Source organism: Triticum aestivum, chromosome 1D (genome assembly GCF_018294505.1).
Source record: "Triticum aestivum cultivar Chinese Spring chromosome 1D, IWGSC CS RefSeq v2.1, whole genome shotgun sequence".
Lineage (NCBI taxonomy): Eukaryota > Viridiplantae > Streptophyta > Magnoliopsida > Poales > Poaceae > Triticum > Triticum aestivum.
In genome coordinates this window covers 21698309-21717357 of record NC_057796.1, presented here as the reverse complement: position 1 = coordinate 21717357, position 19049 = coordinate 21698309, and the positions used below count along the sequence as shown (strand labels likewise).

The following is a 19049-nucleotide window of genomic DNA, read 5'->3' as shown; positions in this document are numbered from 1 at the left end:
TTGCTTTCTCAAGGAACGCATTAAAATTCAACGGAACAACGGCACGGGCCATCTATCTACAATCAACATAGACAAGAAAAATACTATCAGGTACTAAGTTCATGATAAATTTAAGTTCAATTAATCATATTACTTAAGAACTCCCACCTAGATAGACATCCCTCTAATCATCTAAGTGATCACGTGATCCAAATCAACTAAACCATGTCTGATCATCACGTGAGATGGAGTAGTTTTCAATGGTGAACATCACTATGTTGATCATATCTACTATATGATTCACGCTCGACCTTTCGGTCTCAGTGTTCCGAGGCCATATCTGCATATGCTAGGCTCGTCAAGTTTAACTCGAGTATTCTGCGTGTGCAAAACTGGCTTGCACCCATTGTAGATGTACGTAGAGCTTATCACACCCGATCATCACGTGGTGTCTCGGCACGACGAAGTTTGGCAACGGTGCATACTCAGGGAGAACACTTTTATCTTGAAATTTAGTGAGAGATCATCTTATAATGCTACAGTCAATCAAAGCAGAATAAGATGCATAAAGGATAAACATCACATGCAATCAATATAAGTGATATGATATGGCCATCATCATCTTGTGCTTGTGATCTCCATCTCCGAAGCATCGTCATGATCACCATTTTCACCGGCGCGACACCTTGATCTCCATCGTAGCATCGTCGTCGTCTCGCCAACTATTGCTTCTACGACTATCGCTATCGCTTAGTGATAAAGTAAAGCATTACAGGGCGATTGCATTGCATAAAATAAAGCGACAACCATATGGCTCCTGCCAGTTGCCGATAACTCGGTCACAAAACATGATCATCTCATACAATAAAATATAGCATCATGCCTTGACCATATCACATCACAACATGCCCTGCAATAACAAGTTAGACGTCCTCTACTTTGTTGTTGCAAGATTTACGTGGCTGCTATGGGCTGAGCAAGAACCGTTCTTACCTACGCATCAAAACCACAACAATAGTTTGTCAAGTTAGTGCTGTTTTAACCTTCTCAAGGACCGGGCGTAGCCACACTTGGTTCAATTAAAGTTGGAGAAACTGACACCCTCCAGCCACCTGTGTGTTGGAAATATGCCCTAGAGGCAATAATAAAATGGTTATTATTGTATTTCCTTGTTCATGATAATAGTCTATTGTTCATGCTATAATTGTATTAACTGGAAACCGTAATACATGTGTGAATACATAGACCACAACATGTCCCTAGTAAGCCTCTAGTTGACTAGCTCGTTGATCAATAGATGGTTATGGTTTCCTGACCATGGACATTGGATGTCATTGATAACAGGATCACATCATTAGGAGAATGATGTGATGGACAAGACCCAATCCTAAGCATAGCACAAGATCGCGTAGTTCGTTTGCTAAGAGCTTTTCTAATGTCAAGTATCATTTCCTTAGACCATGAGATTGTGCAACTTCCGGATAACGTAGGAATGCTTTGGGTGTACCAAACGTCACAACGTAACTGGGTGGCTATAAAGGTGCACTACAGGTATCTCCGAAAGTGTCTGTTGGGTTGGCACGAATCGAGACTGGGATTTGTCACTCCGTATGACGGAGAGGTATCTCCGGGCCCACTCGGTAATGCATCATCATAATGAGCTCAATGTGACTAATGAGTTAGCCACGGGATCATGCGTTACGGAACGAGTAAAGAGACTTGCCGGTAACGAGATTGAACGAGGTATTGGGATACCGACGATCGAATCTCGGGCAAGTAACATACCGATGGACAAAGAGAATTGTATACGGGATTGATTGAATCCCCGACATCGTGGTTCATCCGATGAGATCATCGTGGAACATGTGGGAGCCAATATGGGTATCCAGATCCCGCTATTGGTTATTGGCCGGAGAGGTGTCTCGGTCATGTCTGCATGGTTCCCGAACCCGTAGGGTCTACACACTTAAGGTTCGGTGACGCTAGAGTTGTTATGGGAAATAGTATGTGGTTACCGAAGGTTGTTCGGAGTCCCGGATGAGATCCCGGACATGACGAGGAGTTCCGGAATGGTCCGGCGGTGAAGATCGATATATTGGACGAAGGGTATTGGAGTCTGGAAGTGTTCCGGGGGTACCAGGCTATGGCCAGCATGACCGAAAGTTGTTTCGAGAGCCCCGGCAAGTGTTGGAGGGCCTCATGGGCCAAAGGGGAAGGGGCAACCAGCCCACTAAGGGGTGGTGCGCCCCCCACACCCTTTCCCACGTTACTTGGGGAGGTGGGACGCCTCCACCTGGCTTGGGAGGCAAGCCTCCACCTGCTTGGCTTGGGGGGCAAGTCTCCCTAGGATTTTCCCTAGGGAGATCCAATCTGCTTGGCCGCCGCCCCCTAGGGGAAACCCTAGGGCGCCTCCCCCTCTCCCCTTGCCCCTATATATAGTGGAGGGGTGGGAGGGCAGCCGCACCTCTTCCCTGGCGCAGCCCTCCCTCCTCATACACCTCCTCCTCCTCCTCCGTAGTGCTTAGCGAAGCTCTGCCGGAGAACCACGAGCTCCATTGCCACCATGCCGTCGTGCTGCTGGAGTTCTCCCTCAACTTCTCCTCTCCCCTTGCTGGATCAAGAAGGAGGAGACGTCCCCGGGCTGTACGTGTGTTGAACGCGGAGGCGCCGTCCGTTCGGCGCTAGATCGGATCTTCCGCGATTTGAATCGCCGCGAGTACGACTCCATCAACCGCGTTCTTGTAACGCTTCCGCTTAGCGATCTTCAAGGGTATGAAGATGCACTCCCTCTCTCTCGTTGCTAGCATCTCCTAGATTGATCTTGGTGACACGTAGGAAAATTTTGAATTATTGCTACGTTCCCCAACAGTGGCATCATGAGCTAGGTCTATGCGTAGATTCTATGCACGAGTAGAACACAAAGTAGTTGTGGGCGATGATTTGTTCAATTTGCTTACCGTTACTAGTCTTATCTTGATTCGGCGGCATTGTGGGATGAAGCGGCCCGGACCGACCTTACACGTACTCTTACGTGAGACAGGTTCCACCGACTGACATGCACTTGATGCATAAGGTGGCTAGCGGGTGTCTGTCTCTCCCACTTTAGTCGGATCGGATTCGATGAAGAGGGTCCTTATGAAGGGTAAATAGCAATTGGCATATCACCGTTGTGGCTTTTGCGTAGGTAAGAAACGTTCTTGCTAGAAACCCATAGCAGCCACGTAAAACATGCAACAACAATTAGAGGACGTCTAACTTGTTTTTGCAGGGTATGCTATGTGATGTGATATGGCCAAAAGGATGTGATGAATTATATATATGTGATGTATGAGATTGATCATGTTCTTGTAATAGGAATCACGACTTGCATGTCGATGAGTATGACAACCGGCAGGAGCCATAGGAGTTGTCTTAATTTATTGTATGACCTGCGTGTCAATGAAAACGCCATGTAATTACTTTACTTTATTGCTAACCGTTAGCCATAGTAGTAGAAGTAATAGTTGGCGAGACAACTTCATGAAGACACGATGATGGAGATCATGATGATGGAGATCATGGTGTCATGCCGGTGACGAAGGTGATCATGCCGCGCCTCGAAGATGGAGATCAAAGGCGCAAGATGATATTGGCCATATCATGTCACTTTATGATTTGCATGTGATGTTTGTCATGTTTACATCTTATTTGCTTAGAACGACGGTAGCATAAATAAGATGATCCCTCACTAAAATTTCAAGAGATGTGTTCCCCCTAACTGTGCACCGTTGCGAAGGTTCGTTGTTTCGAAGCACCACGTGATGATCGGGTGTGATAGATTCTAACGTTCGCATACAACGGGTGTAAGCCAGATTTACACATGCGAAACACTTAGGTTGACTTGACGAGCCTAGCATGTACAGACATGGCCTCGGAACACAAGAGACCGAAAGGTCGAACATGAGTCGTATAGTAGATACGATCAACATGGAGATGTTCACCGATGATGACTAGTCCGTCTCACGTGATGATCGGACACGGCCTAGTTGACTCGGATCATGTATCACTTAGATGACTAGAGGGATGTCTATCTGAGTGGGAGTTCATTAAATAATTAGATGAACTTAATTATCATGAACATAGTCAGAAGGTCTTTGCAAATTATGTCGTAGCTTATGCTTTAGTTCTACTGTTTAAGATATGTTCCTAGAGAAAATTTAGTTGAAAGTTGATAGTAGCAATTATGCGGACTGGGTCCGTAAACTGAGGATTGTCCTCATTGCTGCACAGAAGGCTTATGTCCTTAATGCACCGCTCGGTGTGCTGAACCTCAAGCGTCGTTTGTGGATGTTGCGAACATCTGACATACACGTTTTGATGACTACGTGATAGTTCAGTGCGTAATGTTGAACGGTTTAGAATTGAGGCACCGAAGACATTTTGAAACGTCGCGGAACATATGAGATGTTCCAAGAGCTGAAATTGGGATTTTAGGCTCGTGCCCATGTCAAGAGGTATGAGACCTCTGACAAGTTTCTTAAGCCTGCAAACTAAGGGAGAAAAGCTCAACCGTTGAGCATGTGCTCAGATTGTCTGAGTACTACAATCGCTTGAATCGAGTGGGAGTTAATCTTCCAGATGAGATAGTGATGGTTCTCCAAAGTCACTGCCACCAAGCTACTAGAGCTTCGTGATGAACTATAACAAATCAGGGATAGATATGATGATCCTTGAGTTATTCGCGATGTTTGACACCACGAAAGTAGAAATCAAGTAGGAGCATCAATTGTTGATGGTTAGTAAAACCACTAGTTTCAAGAAGGGCAAGGGAAAGAAGGGATACTTCATGAAACGGCAAATCAGTTGCTGCTCTAGTGAAGAAACCCAAGGTTGAACCCAAACCCGAGACTAAGTGCTTCTGTAATGAGGGGAACGGTCACTGAAGCAGAACTACCCTAGATACTTGGTAGATGAGAAGGTAGGCAAGGTCGACAGAAGTATATTGGATATACATTATATTAATGTGTACTTTACTAGTACTCCTAGTAGCACCAGGGTATTAGATACCGGTTCGGTTGCTAAGTGTTGGTAACTCGAAATAAAAGGCTACGGAATAAACGGAGACTAGCTAAAGGTGAGATGACGATATGTGTTGGAAGTGTTTCCAAGGTTGATGTGATCAAGCATCGCATGCTCCCTCTACCATCGAGATTGGTGTTAAACCTAAATAATTGTTATTTGGTGTTTGCGTTGAGCATAGACATGATTGGATTATGTTTATCGCAATACGGTTATTCATTTAAGGAGAATAATGGTTACTCTGTCTATTTGAATAATACCTTCAATGGTCTTGCACCTAAAATGAATGGTTTATTGAATCTCGATCGTAGTGATACACATGTTCATGCCAAAAGATATAAGATAGTAATGATAGTACCACATACTTGTGGCACTGCCATTGAGTCATATTGGTATAAAACGCATGAAGAAGCTCCATGTTGATGGATCTTTGGACTCACTCGTTTTTTGAAAAGATTGAGACATGCGAACCATGTCTATTGGTATATATGCATGAAGAAACTCCATACAGATGGATCGTTTGGACTCACTTGATTTTGAATCACTTGAGACATGCAAATCATAACACATGGGCAAGATGGCTGAAAGGCCTCGTTTTCAGTAAGATGGAACAAGAAAGCAACTTGTTGGAAGTAATACATTTTGATGTGTGCAGTCCAATGAGTGATGAGGCATGCAGTGGATATCGTTATGTTCTTGCTTACAGATGATTTGAGTAGATGCTGAGTATATTTACTTGATGAAACACAAGTCTGAATTATTGAAAGGTTCAAGTAATTTCAGAGTGAAGTTGAAGATCGTCGTGACAAGAGGATAAAATGTCTGTGATATGATCATAGAGATGAATATCTGAGTTACGAGTTTGGCACACAATTAAGAAATTGTGGAAATTGTTTCACGACTAATACCTCCTGGAACACCATAGTGTGATGGTGTGTCCGAACATCATAACTGCACCCTATTGGATATGGTGCATACCATGATGTCTCTTATCGAATTACACTATCGTTTATGGGTTAGGCATTAGAGACAACCGCATTCACTTTAAATAGGGCACCACGCAATTCCGTTGAGACGACACCGTATGAACTATGGTTTAGAGAAACCTAAGCTGTCGTTTCTTAAAAGTTTGGGGCTGCGACGCTTATGTGAAAAAGTTTCAGGCTGATAAGCTCGAACCCAAAGCGGATAAATGCATCTTCATAGAATACCCAAAACAGTTGGGTATACCTCCTATTTCAGATCTGGAAGCAAAAGTGATTGTTTCTAGAAACGGGTCCTTTCTCGAGGAAAAGTTTCTCTCGAAAGAATTGAGTGGGAGGATGGTGGAGACTTGATGAGGTTATTGAACCATGACTTCAACTAGTGTGTAGCAGGGCACAGGAAGTTGTTCCTGTGGCACCTACACCAATTGAAGTGGAAGCTTATGATAGTGATCATGAAACTTCGGATCAAGTCACTACCAAACCTCGTAGGACGACAAGGATGTATGCTACTTCAGAGTGGTACGTAATCCTGTCTTGGAAGTCATGTTGCTAGACAACAATGAACCTACGAGCTATGGAGAAGCGATGATGGGCCCGGATTCTGACGAATGGCTCGAGGCCATAAAATCCAAGAGAGGATCCATGTATAAAAAAACAAAGTGTAGACTTTCGAAGAACTACTTGATGGTCGTAAGGCTGTTGGGTGCAGATGGATTTTAAAAGGAAGACAGACAATGATGGTAAGTGTCACCATTAAGAAAGCTCGACTTGTCGTTAAGATGTTTTCCGGCAAGTTCAAGGAGTTGACTGCGATGAGACTTTCTCACTCGTAGCGATGCTAAGAGTCTGTTGGAATTATATTAGCAGTTACTGCATTATTTATGAAATCTTGCAGATAGGATGTCAAAACATTGTTTCCTCGACGATTTTCTTGAGGAAAGGTTGTATGTGATACAACCAGAAGGTTTTGTCAATCCTGAAAGATGCTAACAAGTATGCAAAGCTCCAGCAATCCTTCTAAGGATTGGAGTAAGCATCTCGGAGTTGGAATGTACGCTTTGATGAGATGATCAAAGATTTTGGGTTTATACAAAGTTTATGAGAAACTTGTATTTCCAAAGAAGTGAGTGGGAGCACTATAGAATTTTTGATGAGTATATGTTGTTAACATATTGTTGATCAGAAATGATGTTGAATTTCTGGAAAGCATACAGGGTTATTTGAAAAGTGTTTTTCAATGGAAAACCTGGATTAAGCTACTTGAACATTGAGCATCAGTATCTATAAGGATAGATCAAAAACGCTTAATTGTACTTTCAAATGAATACATACCGTGACAAGATTTTGAGGGAGTTCAAAATAGATCAGCAAAGAAGGAGTTCTTGGCTGTGTTACAAGGTATGAGTATTGAGTAAGACTCAAGACCTGACCACGGCAGAAGAGAGAGAAAGGACGAAGGTTGTCCCCTATGCTTTAGACGTAGGCTCTACAGTATGCTATGTTGTGTACCGCACCTGAAGTGTGCCTTGCCATGAGTTAGTCAAGGGGTACAAGAGTGATCCAGGAATGGATCACATGACAGCGGTCGAACTTATCCTTAGTAACTAGTGGACTAAGGAATTTTCTTGATTATGGAGGTGGTAAAAGAGTTCGTCGTAAAGGGTTACGTCGATGCAAACTTTGACACTAATCCGGATGACTCTGAGTAGTAAACTGGATTCATATAGTACAGCAGTTATTTGGAATAGCTCCAAGTAGCGCGTGGTAGCTGCATCTACAAGATGACATAGAGATTTGTAAAGCACACACGGATCTGAATGTTGCAGACCCGTTGACTAATAACCTTTCTCACAAGCGAGATATGAACAAACCCCATGGGTGTTGGATTCATTACAATCACATAGTGATGTGAACTAGATTATTGACTCTAGTGCAAGTGGGAGACTGTTGGAAATATGCCCTAGAGGCAATAATAAAATGGTTATTATTGTATTTCCTTGTTCATGATAATTGTCTATTGTTCATGCTATAATTGTATTAACTGGAAACCATAATACATGTGTGAATACATAGACCACAACATGTCCCTAGTAAGCCTCTAGTTGACTAGCTCGTTGATCAATAGATGGTTATGGTTTCCTGACCATGGACATTGGATGTCATTGATAACGGGATCACATCATTAGGAGAATGATGTGATGGACAAGACCCAATCCTAAGCATAGCACAAGATCGCGTAGTTCGTTTGCTAAGAGCTTTTCTAATGTCAAATATCGTTTCCTTAGACCATGAGATTGTGCAATTTCCGGATACCGTAGGAATGCTTTGGGTGTACCAAACGTCACAACGTAACTGGGTGGCTATAAAGTTGCACTATAGGTATCTCCGAAAGTGTCTGTTGGGTTGGCACGAATCGAGATTGGGATTTGTCACTCCGTATCACGGAGAGGTATCTCCGGGCCCACTCGGTAATGCATCATCATAATGAGCTCAATGTGACTAATGAGTTAGCCACGGGATCATGCGTTACGGAACGAGTAAAGAGACTTGCCGGTAACGAGATTGAACGAGGTATTGGGATACCGACGATCGAATCTCGGGCAAGTAACATACCGATGGACAAAGAGAATTGTATACGGGATTGATTTAATCCCCGACATCGTGGTTCATCCGATGAGATCATCGTGGAACATGTGGGAGCCAATATGGGTATCCAGATCCCGCTATTGGTTATTGACCGGAGAGGTGTCTCGATCATGTCTGCATGGTTCCCGAACCCGTAGGGTCTACACACTTAAGGTTCGGTGAACGCTAGAGTTGTTATGGGAAATAGTATGTGGTTACCGAAGGTTGTTCGGAGTCCCGGATGAGATCTCGGACATGGCGAGGAGTTCCGGAATGGTCCGGCGGTGAAGATCGATATATTGGACGAAGGGTATTGGAGTCCGGAACTGTTCCGGGGGTACCAGGCTATGGCCAGCATGACCGAAAGGTGTTTCGGGAGCCCCAGCAAGTGTTGGAGGGCCTCATGGGCCAAAGGGGAAGGGGCAAACCAGCCCACTAAGGGGTGGTGCGCCCCCACACCCTTTCCCATGTTACTTGGGGAGGTGCGGCGCATCCACCTGGCTTGGGGGGCAAGGCTCCACCTGCTTGGCTTGGGGGGCAAGTCTCCCTAGGATTTTCCCTAGGGAGATCCGATCTGCTTGGCCGCCGCCCCCTAGGGGAAACCCTAGGGCGCCTCCCCCTCTCCCCTTGCCCCTATATATAGTGGAGGGGTGGGAGGGCAGCCGCACCTCTTCCCTGGCGCAGCCCTCCCTCCTCATACACCTCCTCCTCCTCCTCCGTAGTGCTTAGCGAAGCTCTGCCGGAGAACCACGAGCTCCATTGCCACCATGCCGTCGTGCTGCTGGAGTTCTCCCTCAACTTCTCCTCTCCCCTTGCTGGATCAAGAAGGAGGAGACGTCCCCGGGCTGTATGTGTGTTGAACGCGGAGGCGCCGTCCGTTCGGCGCTAGATCGGATCTTCCGCGATTTGAATCGCCGTGAGTACGACTCCATCAACCGCGTTCTTGTAACGCTTCCGCTTAGCGATCTTCAAGGGTATGAAGATGCACTCCCCCTCTCTCTCGTTGATCTTGGTGACACGTCGGAAAATTTTGAATTATTGCTACGTTCCCCAACACTGTGTGCAAAGCACGTCGGTAGAACCAGTCTCGCGTAAGCGTGCGCGTAATGTCGGTCCGGGCCACTTCATCCAACAATACCGCCGAACCAAAGTATGACATGCTGGTAAGCACCGCTTCATCCAACAATACCGCCGAACCAAAGTATGACATGCTGGTAAGCAGTATGACTTGTATCGCCCACAACTCACTTGTGTTCTACTCGTGCATAAACATCTACGCATAAAACCTGGCTCAAATGCCACTGTTGGGGAACGTAGTAATTTCAAAAAAAATCCTACGCACACACAGGATCATGGTGTGTCCACGTACCCTCGTAGACCGAAAGCGGAAGCGTTAGAACAACGCGGTTGATGTAGTCGTACGTCTTAACGATCCGAGTAGCGAACGTACGGCACCTCCGAGTCTAGCACACGTTCAGCTCGATGACGTCCCTCGAACTCCGATCCAGCCGAGCTTTGAGGGAGAGTTCCGTCAGCACGACGGCGTGGTGACGGTGATGATGATGCTACCGACGCAGGGCTTCGCCTAAGCACCGCTACGATATTATCGAGGTGGAATATGGTGGAGGGGGGACCGCACACGGCTAAGAGATCCAGAGATCAATTGTTGTGTCTAGAGGTGCCCCCCTGCCCCTGTATATAAAAGAGCAAGGGGGAGAGGCGGCTGGCCAGGGAGGGCGCGCCAAGGGGGAGTCCTACTCCCACCAGGAGTAGGACTCCTCCTTTCCTAGTAGGAGTAGGAGAAGGGGGGAGGAGGAGGTGGAGAGAAGGAAGGAGATGGGGGCCGCCGCCCCCTTCCCTTGTCCAATTCGGACTGGGGCAAGGGGGGCCGCGCGCCACCTCCTGGCTGCCCTCTCTCTTCTCCACTAAGGCCCAATAGGCCCATTACTTCCCCGTGGGGGGGGGGGGGGGGGTTCTGGTAACCCCCAGTACTCCGGTAAAATCCTGATTTCACCCGGAACACTTCCGATATCCAAATATATGCTTCCAATATATCAATCTTTATGTCTCGACCATTTCGAGACTCCTCATCATGTTCGTGATCATATCCGGGACTCCGAACTACCTTCGGTACATCGAAACACAAAACTCATAATACCGATCGTCATCTAACTTTAAGCGTGCGGACCCTACGGGTTCGAGAACTATGTAGACATGACCGAGACACGTCTCCGGTCAATAACCAATAGCGGAACCTGGATGCTCATATTGGCTCCTACATATTCTACGAAGATCTTTATCGGTCAAACCGCATAACAACATACGTTGTTCCCTTTGTCATCGGTATGTTACTTGCCCGAGATTTGATCGTCGGTATCTCAATACCTAGTTCAATCTCATTACCGGCAAGTCTCTTTACTCGTTCTGTAATACAGCATCTCGCAACTAACTCATTAGTCACAATGCTTACAAGTCTTATAGTGATGTGTATTACCGAGAGGGCCAGAGATACCTCTCCGACAATAGGAGTGACAAATCCTATTCTCTAAATACGCCAACCCAACAAGTACCTTCGGAGACACCTGTAGAGTACCTTTATAATCACCCAGTTACGTTCTGACGTTTGGTAGCACACAAAGTGTTCCTCCAGTAAACGGGAGTTGCATAATCTCATAGTCATAGGAACATGTATAAGTCATGAAGAAAGCAATAGCAACATACTAAACGATCAAGTGCTAAGCTAACGGAATGGGTCAAGTCAATCACATCATTCTCCTAATGATGTGATCTCGTTAATCAAATGACAACTCATGTACATGGCTAGGAAACTTAACCATCTTCGATTAACGAGCTAGTCAAGTAGAGGCATACTAGTGACACTATGTTTGTCTATGTATTCACACATGTATTATGTTTCCGATTAATACAATTCTAGCATGAATAATAAACATTTATCATGATATGATGAAATAAATAATAACTTTATTATTGCCTCTAAGACATATTTCCTTCACTGGCTTCATCCAGCCGAAAAGCCACCTTTAAAACTACTGTTAAACTGCTAATAATTACGGATATATTATCTGGCCCGTGCCAAGCAGCACGTCGTAAACTAATTTTATGCGTTTTCGAGAAGTTGTGTCAGCTGAAAATTAACTTCTACAAGAGTGTTCCCAGAAAATAAATTCTACATGAGTTTTTTTTTCTGTTCTGCTGAAGACTCGTTCACTACAAATCGAAAGTAGTCTTCATGCAAATTGAGAACTTGTCCCTTTAAGTATCCGAGTTTTCCTATCCGCATCAAAGAAGCTCGGGAATGATGACTAAAAGGAGACCGGATCACTCCGGGAAGCGCGTAAGTCTAAGAAAGAGAATAACAATAGAGCCAATTGTTGACTATATGGTGTTGTCGTGTCATTTATTGTTAATCTTATAACTATCATGTATAGTAGAAATATATACTCCCTCTATTCCTAAATATAAGACGTTTTGGCGGTTTAACTTAAACTGCCAAAATGTCTTATATTTTTATATTTAGAAATGGAGAAGTACTATTTTATTAATACATGTTCCACCTTACTCTTTCACATGATTCTTGAAGCACCCGTTGGAGCTGGCTCTTATTTACAGCCCACTTCTCTTTTGTTTTGGATGGACTTGTTAGGAAACACTCGGCCTTTTCAACCTTGTGACAAAAAAAACTACGGCAGATGTCATAAGCACTGGCCCTGACTAGGTCCATCAAGAGAGAATGCAGTTAACCGTGATACGTGAGCGCCGATTGAATCTTCATCAAAACGGGGCTTTCTACATGCGAAACTACTCTGGCATGTCGATTGTTTTCTGAGTGTTGTCTGCCATTTTTTTTCGAAACTCAGCCTCTGATGATCTTGATTTCTTCAAAAAAGCAGAAGAGAATTGTCCGGTTAACTTATGAAAAACCGGGCGAAAGCCGTTACAACACGCCTAGAAAGAAGGGCACCCGGCCGACCTGGTAACCACAAAGACCCACAAACACCGTCGAGGAGAGGACACCGTCAAGATTGCCTGCAATGTCATCGTCATCACCTCTCCACGAGCAAGCAACTCCGACTTCAGCACGGACGACCCGTCAAGACCCCTCCGAATGAACGAGACACGAGGGCCCTGCTGGCCAAAGCCAAACAGTCGACCGGCGACGTCGAAGTACAGGAAGCTCCGACTTCAATGACGAGCCTCGCAGGAGAAAAGGAGCCCACCTGGCGTCGACAGACTCCGAACTGCCAGTCGCCTGGTATCATTGCCACCGTATCGCCTTGCAATGCCGCAACTCCGACTTCACGCTCAGGAACTGACCGGCTATTGAGGACAAAGACAAGTCGCGACCCTGCACATCTTGCCACCATCATCGTCGGCTTCGTCGCCGCACAAGACGCAACGCCACAACCTCCCACACCATCGGTCGGGCACCTGCCAACCGCGATGTTGTGCGTGTCCAGCCTGCAAAAAGTGCAAATGGGACCAAGATCTTCAAGACGGCGCCCCCAAGAGGACAAACGACATTAGAACATGTTCTCGCCGCTCGATCCAACGGATTGTCACTTTTGCCCGTAGATCATGGTCCGAGAGTTGAGCACGGGTAACCTCCACGACAGCGCCTCCAAGAAGGAATAGCGACGCCCACGGGCGCCTCCACCGCCAGCCGGCAAGGCTTACTCCTGGAGAAGCATGACCAACACCCCCGCGTAGGCCTCCACTGGCCCGACACCTCCACCGTTGCGAATGCGCCATCGCCGCATAGAGCCACTGCATTCCTCGCCAACTGTCAAGGCAGACGGGCCAGAGCCACATCTGGCACCCACCACCACAGAACCACCCAAGTGAAAGCCAGGAGGGAGGGTTGCCACCCCGCCTAAACCTGTCGAATTAACGGAGTCGTCAGACGCCCGCGCCGCCACAGCCGCCCAGGAAGGACCTGGATCTGGCTGCGGCCGCCCAGATCTGGCGAGCAGCCGCTGGCCAAGCCGACCTACACGAAGACCATCTCCAGGTAGAAGGGGGGCCGCCACCCCGCCTTGTCCGCCGGAGAGGATCCACCGGCCAAAGCTCCGCATGCACGCATTGGCGCCGTAGCAGCCGGGCAGCACGCAGATGGAGCCGAGCCTCCCCACCATGAGCTCCTCCCCGCGAGAGGGAAGAGAGCCCAGCCGCCGTCGTCCGCCGCGCGGGCTTAGCCCCACAGCATCCTCCGACGAGGCGACGACCGCGGGGAGGGGGAAGGGGCGAGGAGGGGGTTCCGGCGACGGCAGAGAGGCGACGCGGGGGCGAGTGCTATCTGCCATGAACATGTAGGGTTTTTTTAAACGACATTTGTTGAATAATAATAAAGATGGCTGTATGCATCGATTGATGGAAAGGCCGGGGTTTTTAACCTCCTTTTCCAAAAAAAGGTACGGCTTTAGACACCATCTTTGCATGGCATCGACGTCACTTAGTCTGTTATACAGTTCATGCATGCATGCAGCTTTTTTTTTTAAGACAACCTCACGAAGCTTTTATTCAACCGTCTTAATGTTTACATGGACGAAGAGAATCCTTCCGGCTGGCCGAACCAGACATGGCCACCATGCCCTAACATCAACGTGCATGCATGCAGCTTTGCATCAGTTTGGTAGCATGTGTGATGTGTGAGCCTTTGGGCCATGTCCATCTCAACCCAAACCTGCAGTTGAGTTGAGCCTGATCTGCCATCAACATTAGAACTTAGTATGGCTTTGTTAATTCAAAGTCGGGCTCATCGCGAGCCTTCGTTTAAAAAAAAACATTAGAACTTAGCTGCCTTCGACGTTAGCAGCCAGCAGTTGTCTCAAAAGAAAAAGAGCAGCCAGCAGTTTATTAATCAGCTCGAACATGCTTGAACAGCTTCACTTTTCTGCATACGTATGTACACCACCATTTATCAATCATACGCGTAAAGCTGCAAGGAGAGTTGCAATGCAAATTTGCTTCTTCATAAACACTTGTTTAACCTTGGGCCAGAAGGTATACTTATTTTCATGCACACATGAGAAGCACTACTGTGGACTAAACTACTTAACTAGCTAGGAAGATTCAGCTAAAAGAAATCATTAAGAAAAGCTAGCTAGGATAATTCAGGCCTCAAGATTCCATCGCTTTAGTATAGTAAGTAACAATTCTACGCGCTTCTCCTTGAAGGTGGAATCACCAAGGCATCAATTCTTGTGCTAGAAAATATTAATTAGGGATGCTCTGCATTTGTCAATATTTGCGTGCTCATCTTAACCTCATCAAGCATTGCATCATTAAGGGGAATACTAGCTTTCTTTACTACTACATGCTACTACCTAGAGCAGGAGAAGGGTAGGATAACAACGAAAGTGTTGTTCCAAGCCCGAGCTCATGGGAGCTCAGGTGAACAGTAAAAAACTGATTTTTTTTTTTTTGTGCGAAACATTGACAAATGTTTTCATAGCTTGTAAATTTTCATCATGAAATGATGTTGGTGGAAATGTGACAAAAAAACAAAATTGATGCTCCAAAATGCGTTTGAAAATAACATTTTGGAGCATCAATTTTTTCCTCGATTTCCACGAATGTCATATGATGATGAACTTTTGCAAGAAAACAAACATTTATCAATGGTTCACATGAAAAAATCCGAAATTTTTGAATTTGTTTCCATTTTCTGATTTTACTGTTCACTCGAGCTCACGTGAGATTAGGATTAGAACAGCTGCATCCAGGATAACTACTACTACTACTGGTTTTGTATTTCAACTTATAAGGCACCCGGTATCCAATTAATTTTAGGAATCAGTGAAAAAGTATTGCTTTTAGGGATAAACCAACGGTTTTATTTACAAATAATTTTTGGCAATAAATAAATCAACGCTTCAGATCTCACCATGCGTCCACGCCTATACGGGGACAAACTGTAAGTTATCTCGCAAAAAGGAAATAGAGTAAGTCACAAAGTTTTCTTAGAGACCTTGTCTCCACTTTAAATGTATATGTAATAAAATAAAATAAGGTTAATTAAACTTACGATGACAAGAAATTTTTTAAATTTTCTTGTTCTGCTAATTCACAATGCCATCTCTAAACATTGTCTCTATGAAATGGTTTTAAAATAAGGCCTATACTCAAATTCATGTCCTCACAACATACATACTAGTCTTCAAAACTACTACTGCCAATTAATTCATGAAGCTTTGACAAGATTATGTAACAATCCATACTTCTTGCTCTGACGACGAGCCATAAAGACGTTTTTTTTTAAAGGGGGTTTGCCCCGGCCTCTGCATCATAAAGATGCATACGGCCATAAAGACATGCATTATTGTAGAACTGTTTGTATATATAATGAAAAATCTAGTCATTTGTCTATTAGAATATCTAGTTGCATAATTGTGTGGGTAATTCAGCTTGTAACTACAAAATTTATTTAAGATAACCATGTTACCATGATAAGCATCAATATAGGATTACTAGCAATGATGACTTCATAAAATATATTTTCATTAAAAGGAGGAGAACATTGATGCAAAAGTATTGATAATCTAAAACAATTTAATCTGTATTTTCTCTAAGTAAATACAGCCAACTACTCCCTTCTTTCTGGCTTAATGACACATCTCAAACTTTTTTGATTTTCCATTTTGTTAGTCTTGTTTCTATTCCTCTCCATAATTTGTTGATATTTCCAGGTGCATTAAATCTATGCATGCAAGGATTAAAAGAAAACTCACCAATGCATGTAAAATTCACGCTCGTTTAGTGGCCATGCAGGCATGTATTGCAGGTAATGCGAATAAAACGAGTGTGCTAATTTCATACTTTCGCAAACTACGGAATTTACTCCACCACTCAACATTTGCCTAGGTTGGGGTGATTTTTGAGTTGGGCCCTCTAGACTAGAGAGGGGAGGGGGGAGTAGCTAGCACTGATAATGTGCTAAAGTTATATTTTAATATGTATTTCATAATTAAATAAGTTTACCATAACCATAACCCTCGAATTATGGTGCTTGGTCCAGCTTGAACCTGAACTATGAAAAAATAAATATTACCCTAAACTTTCTAAAACCGTTAAACTTGAACCTAACTTTGTGTTGGATAGTGGTTTTGGCATTTGGGGGTAATCACAAAATGTGAAAATAATTCATTGATTTTTAGGAATGCCACGATATTATATCCAGCAAATGTTTATCCAGAAATATGACCATTCGTGTCATGTGCAAGAACAACAAGAGATACCTATTCCGTTTTTATCGTATGGATGATGAGATAATTGTTACAATTTTTGATGATTTTTTGCAGGTTCCGAATCCATAGCCATATCTTGTTTTAGCATTTTTATTCATGTTCTGGAAACTCCTAACTTGAACAAAAATACTACATACCGGGAAAGATTGGAGGGTGGCTTCGTCTACCAAAAATATTTCTAGAAAACCTAAGAAACGTGGGGCATAGAGAAATAAAAAAAATGGGAAAAAAACTAATGTGATCCATATGTGTTCCATGCAAACACCCAAGAGATAAATGAACTTTCTTGATTTGTACACATGACATAAATTGTTATATTTTTATGAATTTGTGTGGATTACCATGTCCTAGCATTTCCTAAATATTTGAAATATTTCGCCGTTTATTGGAAGGCCATAAATACAAATCACTCTTGGAAACCAGGTCTGAGTTAATGTTAAATGGTTTTAGAATTTCCATGTTTTTTAATAATCGAATTTACAGGGTTTAATGTAGATAGTTCCTTAATTAGTTGACAGTTCAACTTGGACCTCACACGATAATTTTTTATTCCAAGTGGAAATTATTCAAACATCAAATTTGTTTGGTAATAAACGAGCACATACTAAAAGAGGTAAGATGACGTCGGGCCACCAACTGATAAATCACAAGCTCCATATATACTCTACTACAATTGGATAATTACATGTTGAGCCATTTTTTGGCGGGGAAAAAAAGTGGACCAAAGGTTCACTTTTTGTCAACAATAACCGGACAAATTATAACCGGAATACCTGAGGTAAGCTCTGGTGAGCCTCCGAAGCCACCAAATTAAGCACTAAATTAATCATCTCAAAGAGAAAAGAGATGACTTATGTACCATGGCATATCTTCCAGGCCACTCATCTACTGCTACAAAATATGGATCTCTCCATGCATAAAAAAGAAAAAGAAGAAGAAAAAGGGTAAAAAGGAAGTTACTGCCAAAGAGCACAAAGGAAAAATATTGTACTATTCGGCAAAAACCCGGTAATAGGTGGAGAATGGGGTAGCTAGACGCAGTCCACCGCCATGGTGCCGATATCCAGGAACTGGTGGAACGTGTACCCGGCGGCAGCTGCATCGTGGCCGCACTCGTCGTCGCCCTCGCAGCTGGCGCCGTACTCGTCGCAAGGTGGGTGGTTCAGGTCGAGCCACAGCCCGCGTTTCATGCCGACAACAGCGCCGTTGCCGCCACCATGCTTCTCTATCGCTGCTGCCGGTGGCGTCATGGCCATGAGGCCACCGCCTCCGCCCGCGGCCATGGCGCGGTGGCGCCGCATGTGGCCGCCGAGCGCCTGGCCGATGGCGAACTCGAGGCCGCAGACGGAGCATCCGTGCAGCTTGGGCTTGAGGTCGCCGCCGTCGTCCAGCCGTGGCTTCTTGTGGCTGGCCCGGTGCCCGCCCAGCGCCTGGAACGACGGGAACACGCGGTCGCACGTCTTGCACACGAACACCCGCTCCAGGGCGCGGTCACCGTGCACTGCCACCGGCATCGGCATGGGCATCGGCTGCTCCCGCGACACAAGCAGAAGCATGCGTGCCATCTCCTTCTCCTCGAAAGCGAACCTATTCGTCATTGCTCTGAACCCAATTGATCGATCTCTGAAACTCTAAAGATGATGAGGAGGAAGAAGAAGAAGCTGATGAAGAAGAAACGCATCAAACCGCAGCTGTATTTATAGTCCATTTACACCATAAAATAAATCACACAGTAGTAGCTAGGCAGTAGTGACACTTAATGTAGTATATGTTTCGCCAGTTAAAGAAATGCACAACTTGGCCCTAGAGATAGATGAAGAGGGAAGCAACGGCGTCGAGTATCGCTGCTCGCCTCGGATGCAATGCAAGTGGTTCGAAATCGAGTCACTCTAGAGCCACACGCAACGCGTAGCGAGCTCAGTGCATCCCTTGGATTAACAGAAAATATATGTAGCATGATGATGCAGGTACCTGTGCATGGCCGCTTCAGTAGTTCAGTTCAAATCAACCAAAGGGGCTTATTCAGGTTTGACTTGTGCACATTACTCATGAGGGCCTTTATATATTATCAAGGTCAACTGTTTCTCCTCTAGAGTCCTGTCTTGTTTTGGAGGGACTGAAAATTTCAAGAGCAAAA

The 19049-nt window shown here is 44.9% G+C and overlaps 1 protein-coding gene across 1 annotated transcript; it reads right to left on the bottom strand.

Annotated features, from left to right (window-relative positions):
- Positions 1–17544: 17544 nt before the first annotated feature.
- LOC123163682 (zinc finger protein ZAT12-like) lies at positions 17545–19049 on the bottom strand. Its single transcript, XM_044581043.1, has one exon. The coding sequence runs from the start codon at positions 18508–18510 to the stop codon at positions 17944–17946; it is 567 nt and encodes a 188-aa protein (XP_044436978.1). The 5' UTR covers positions 18511–19049; the 3' UTR covers positions 17545–17943.

What these genes read in the sequence shown, in the direction of transcription:
- LOC123163682 (XM_044581043.1), bottom strand. Translation starts at nt 18,510, where the DNA reads ATGACGAATAGGTTCGCTTTCGAGGAGAAGGAGATGGCACGCATGCTT.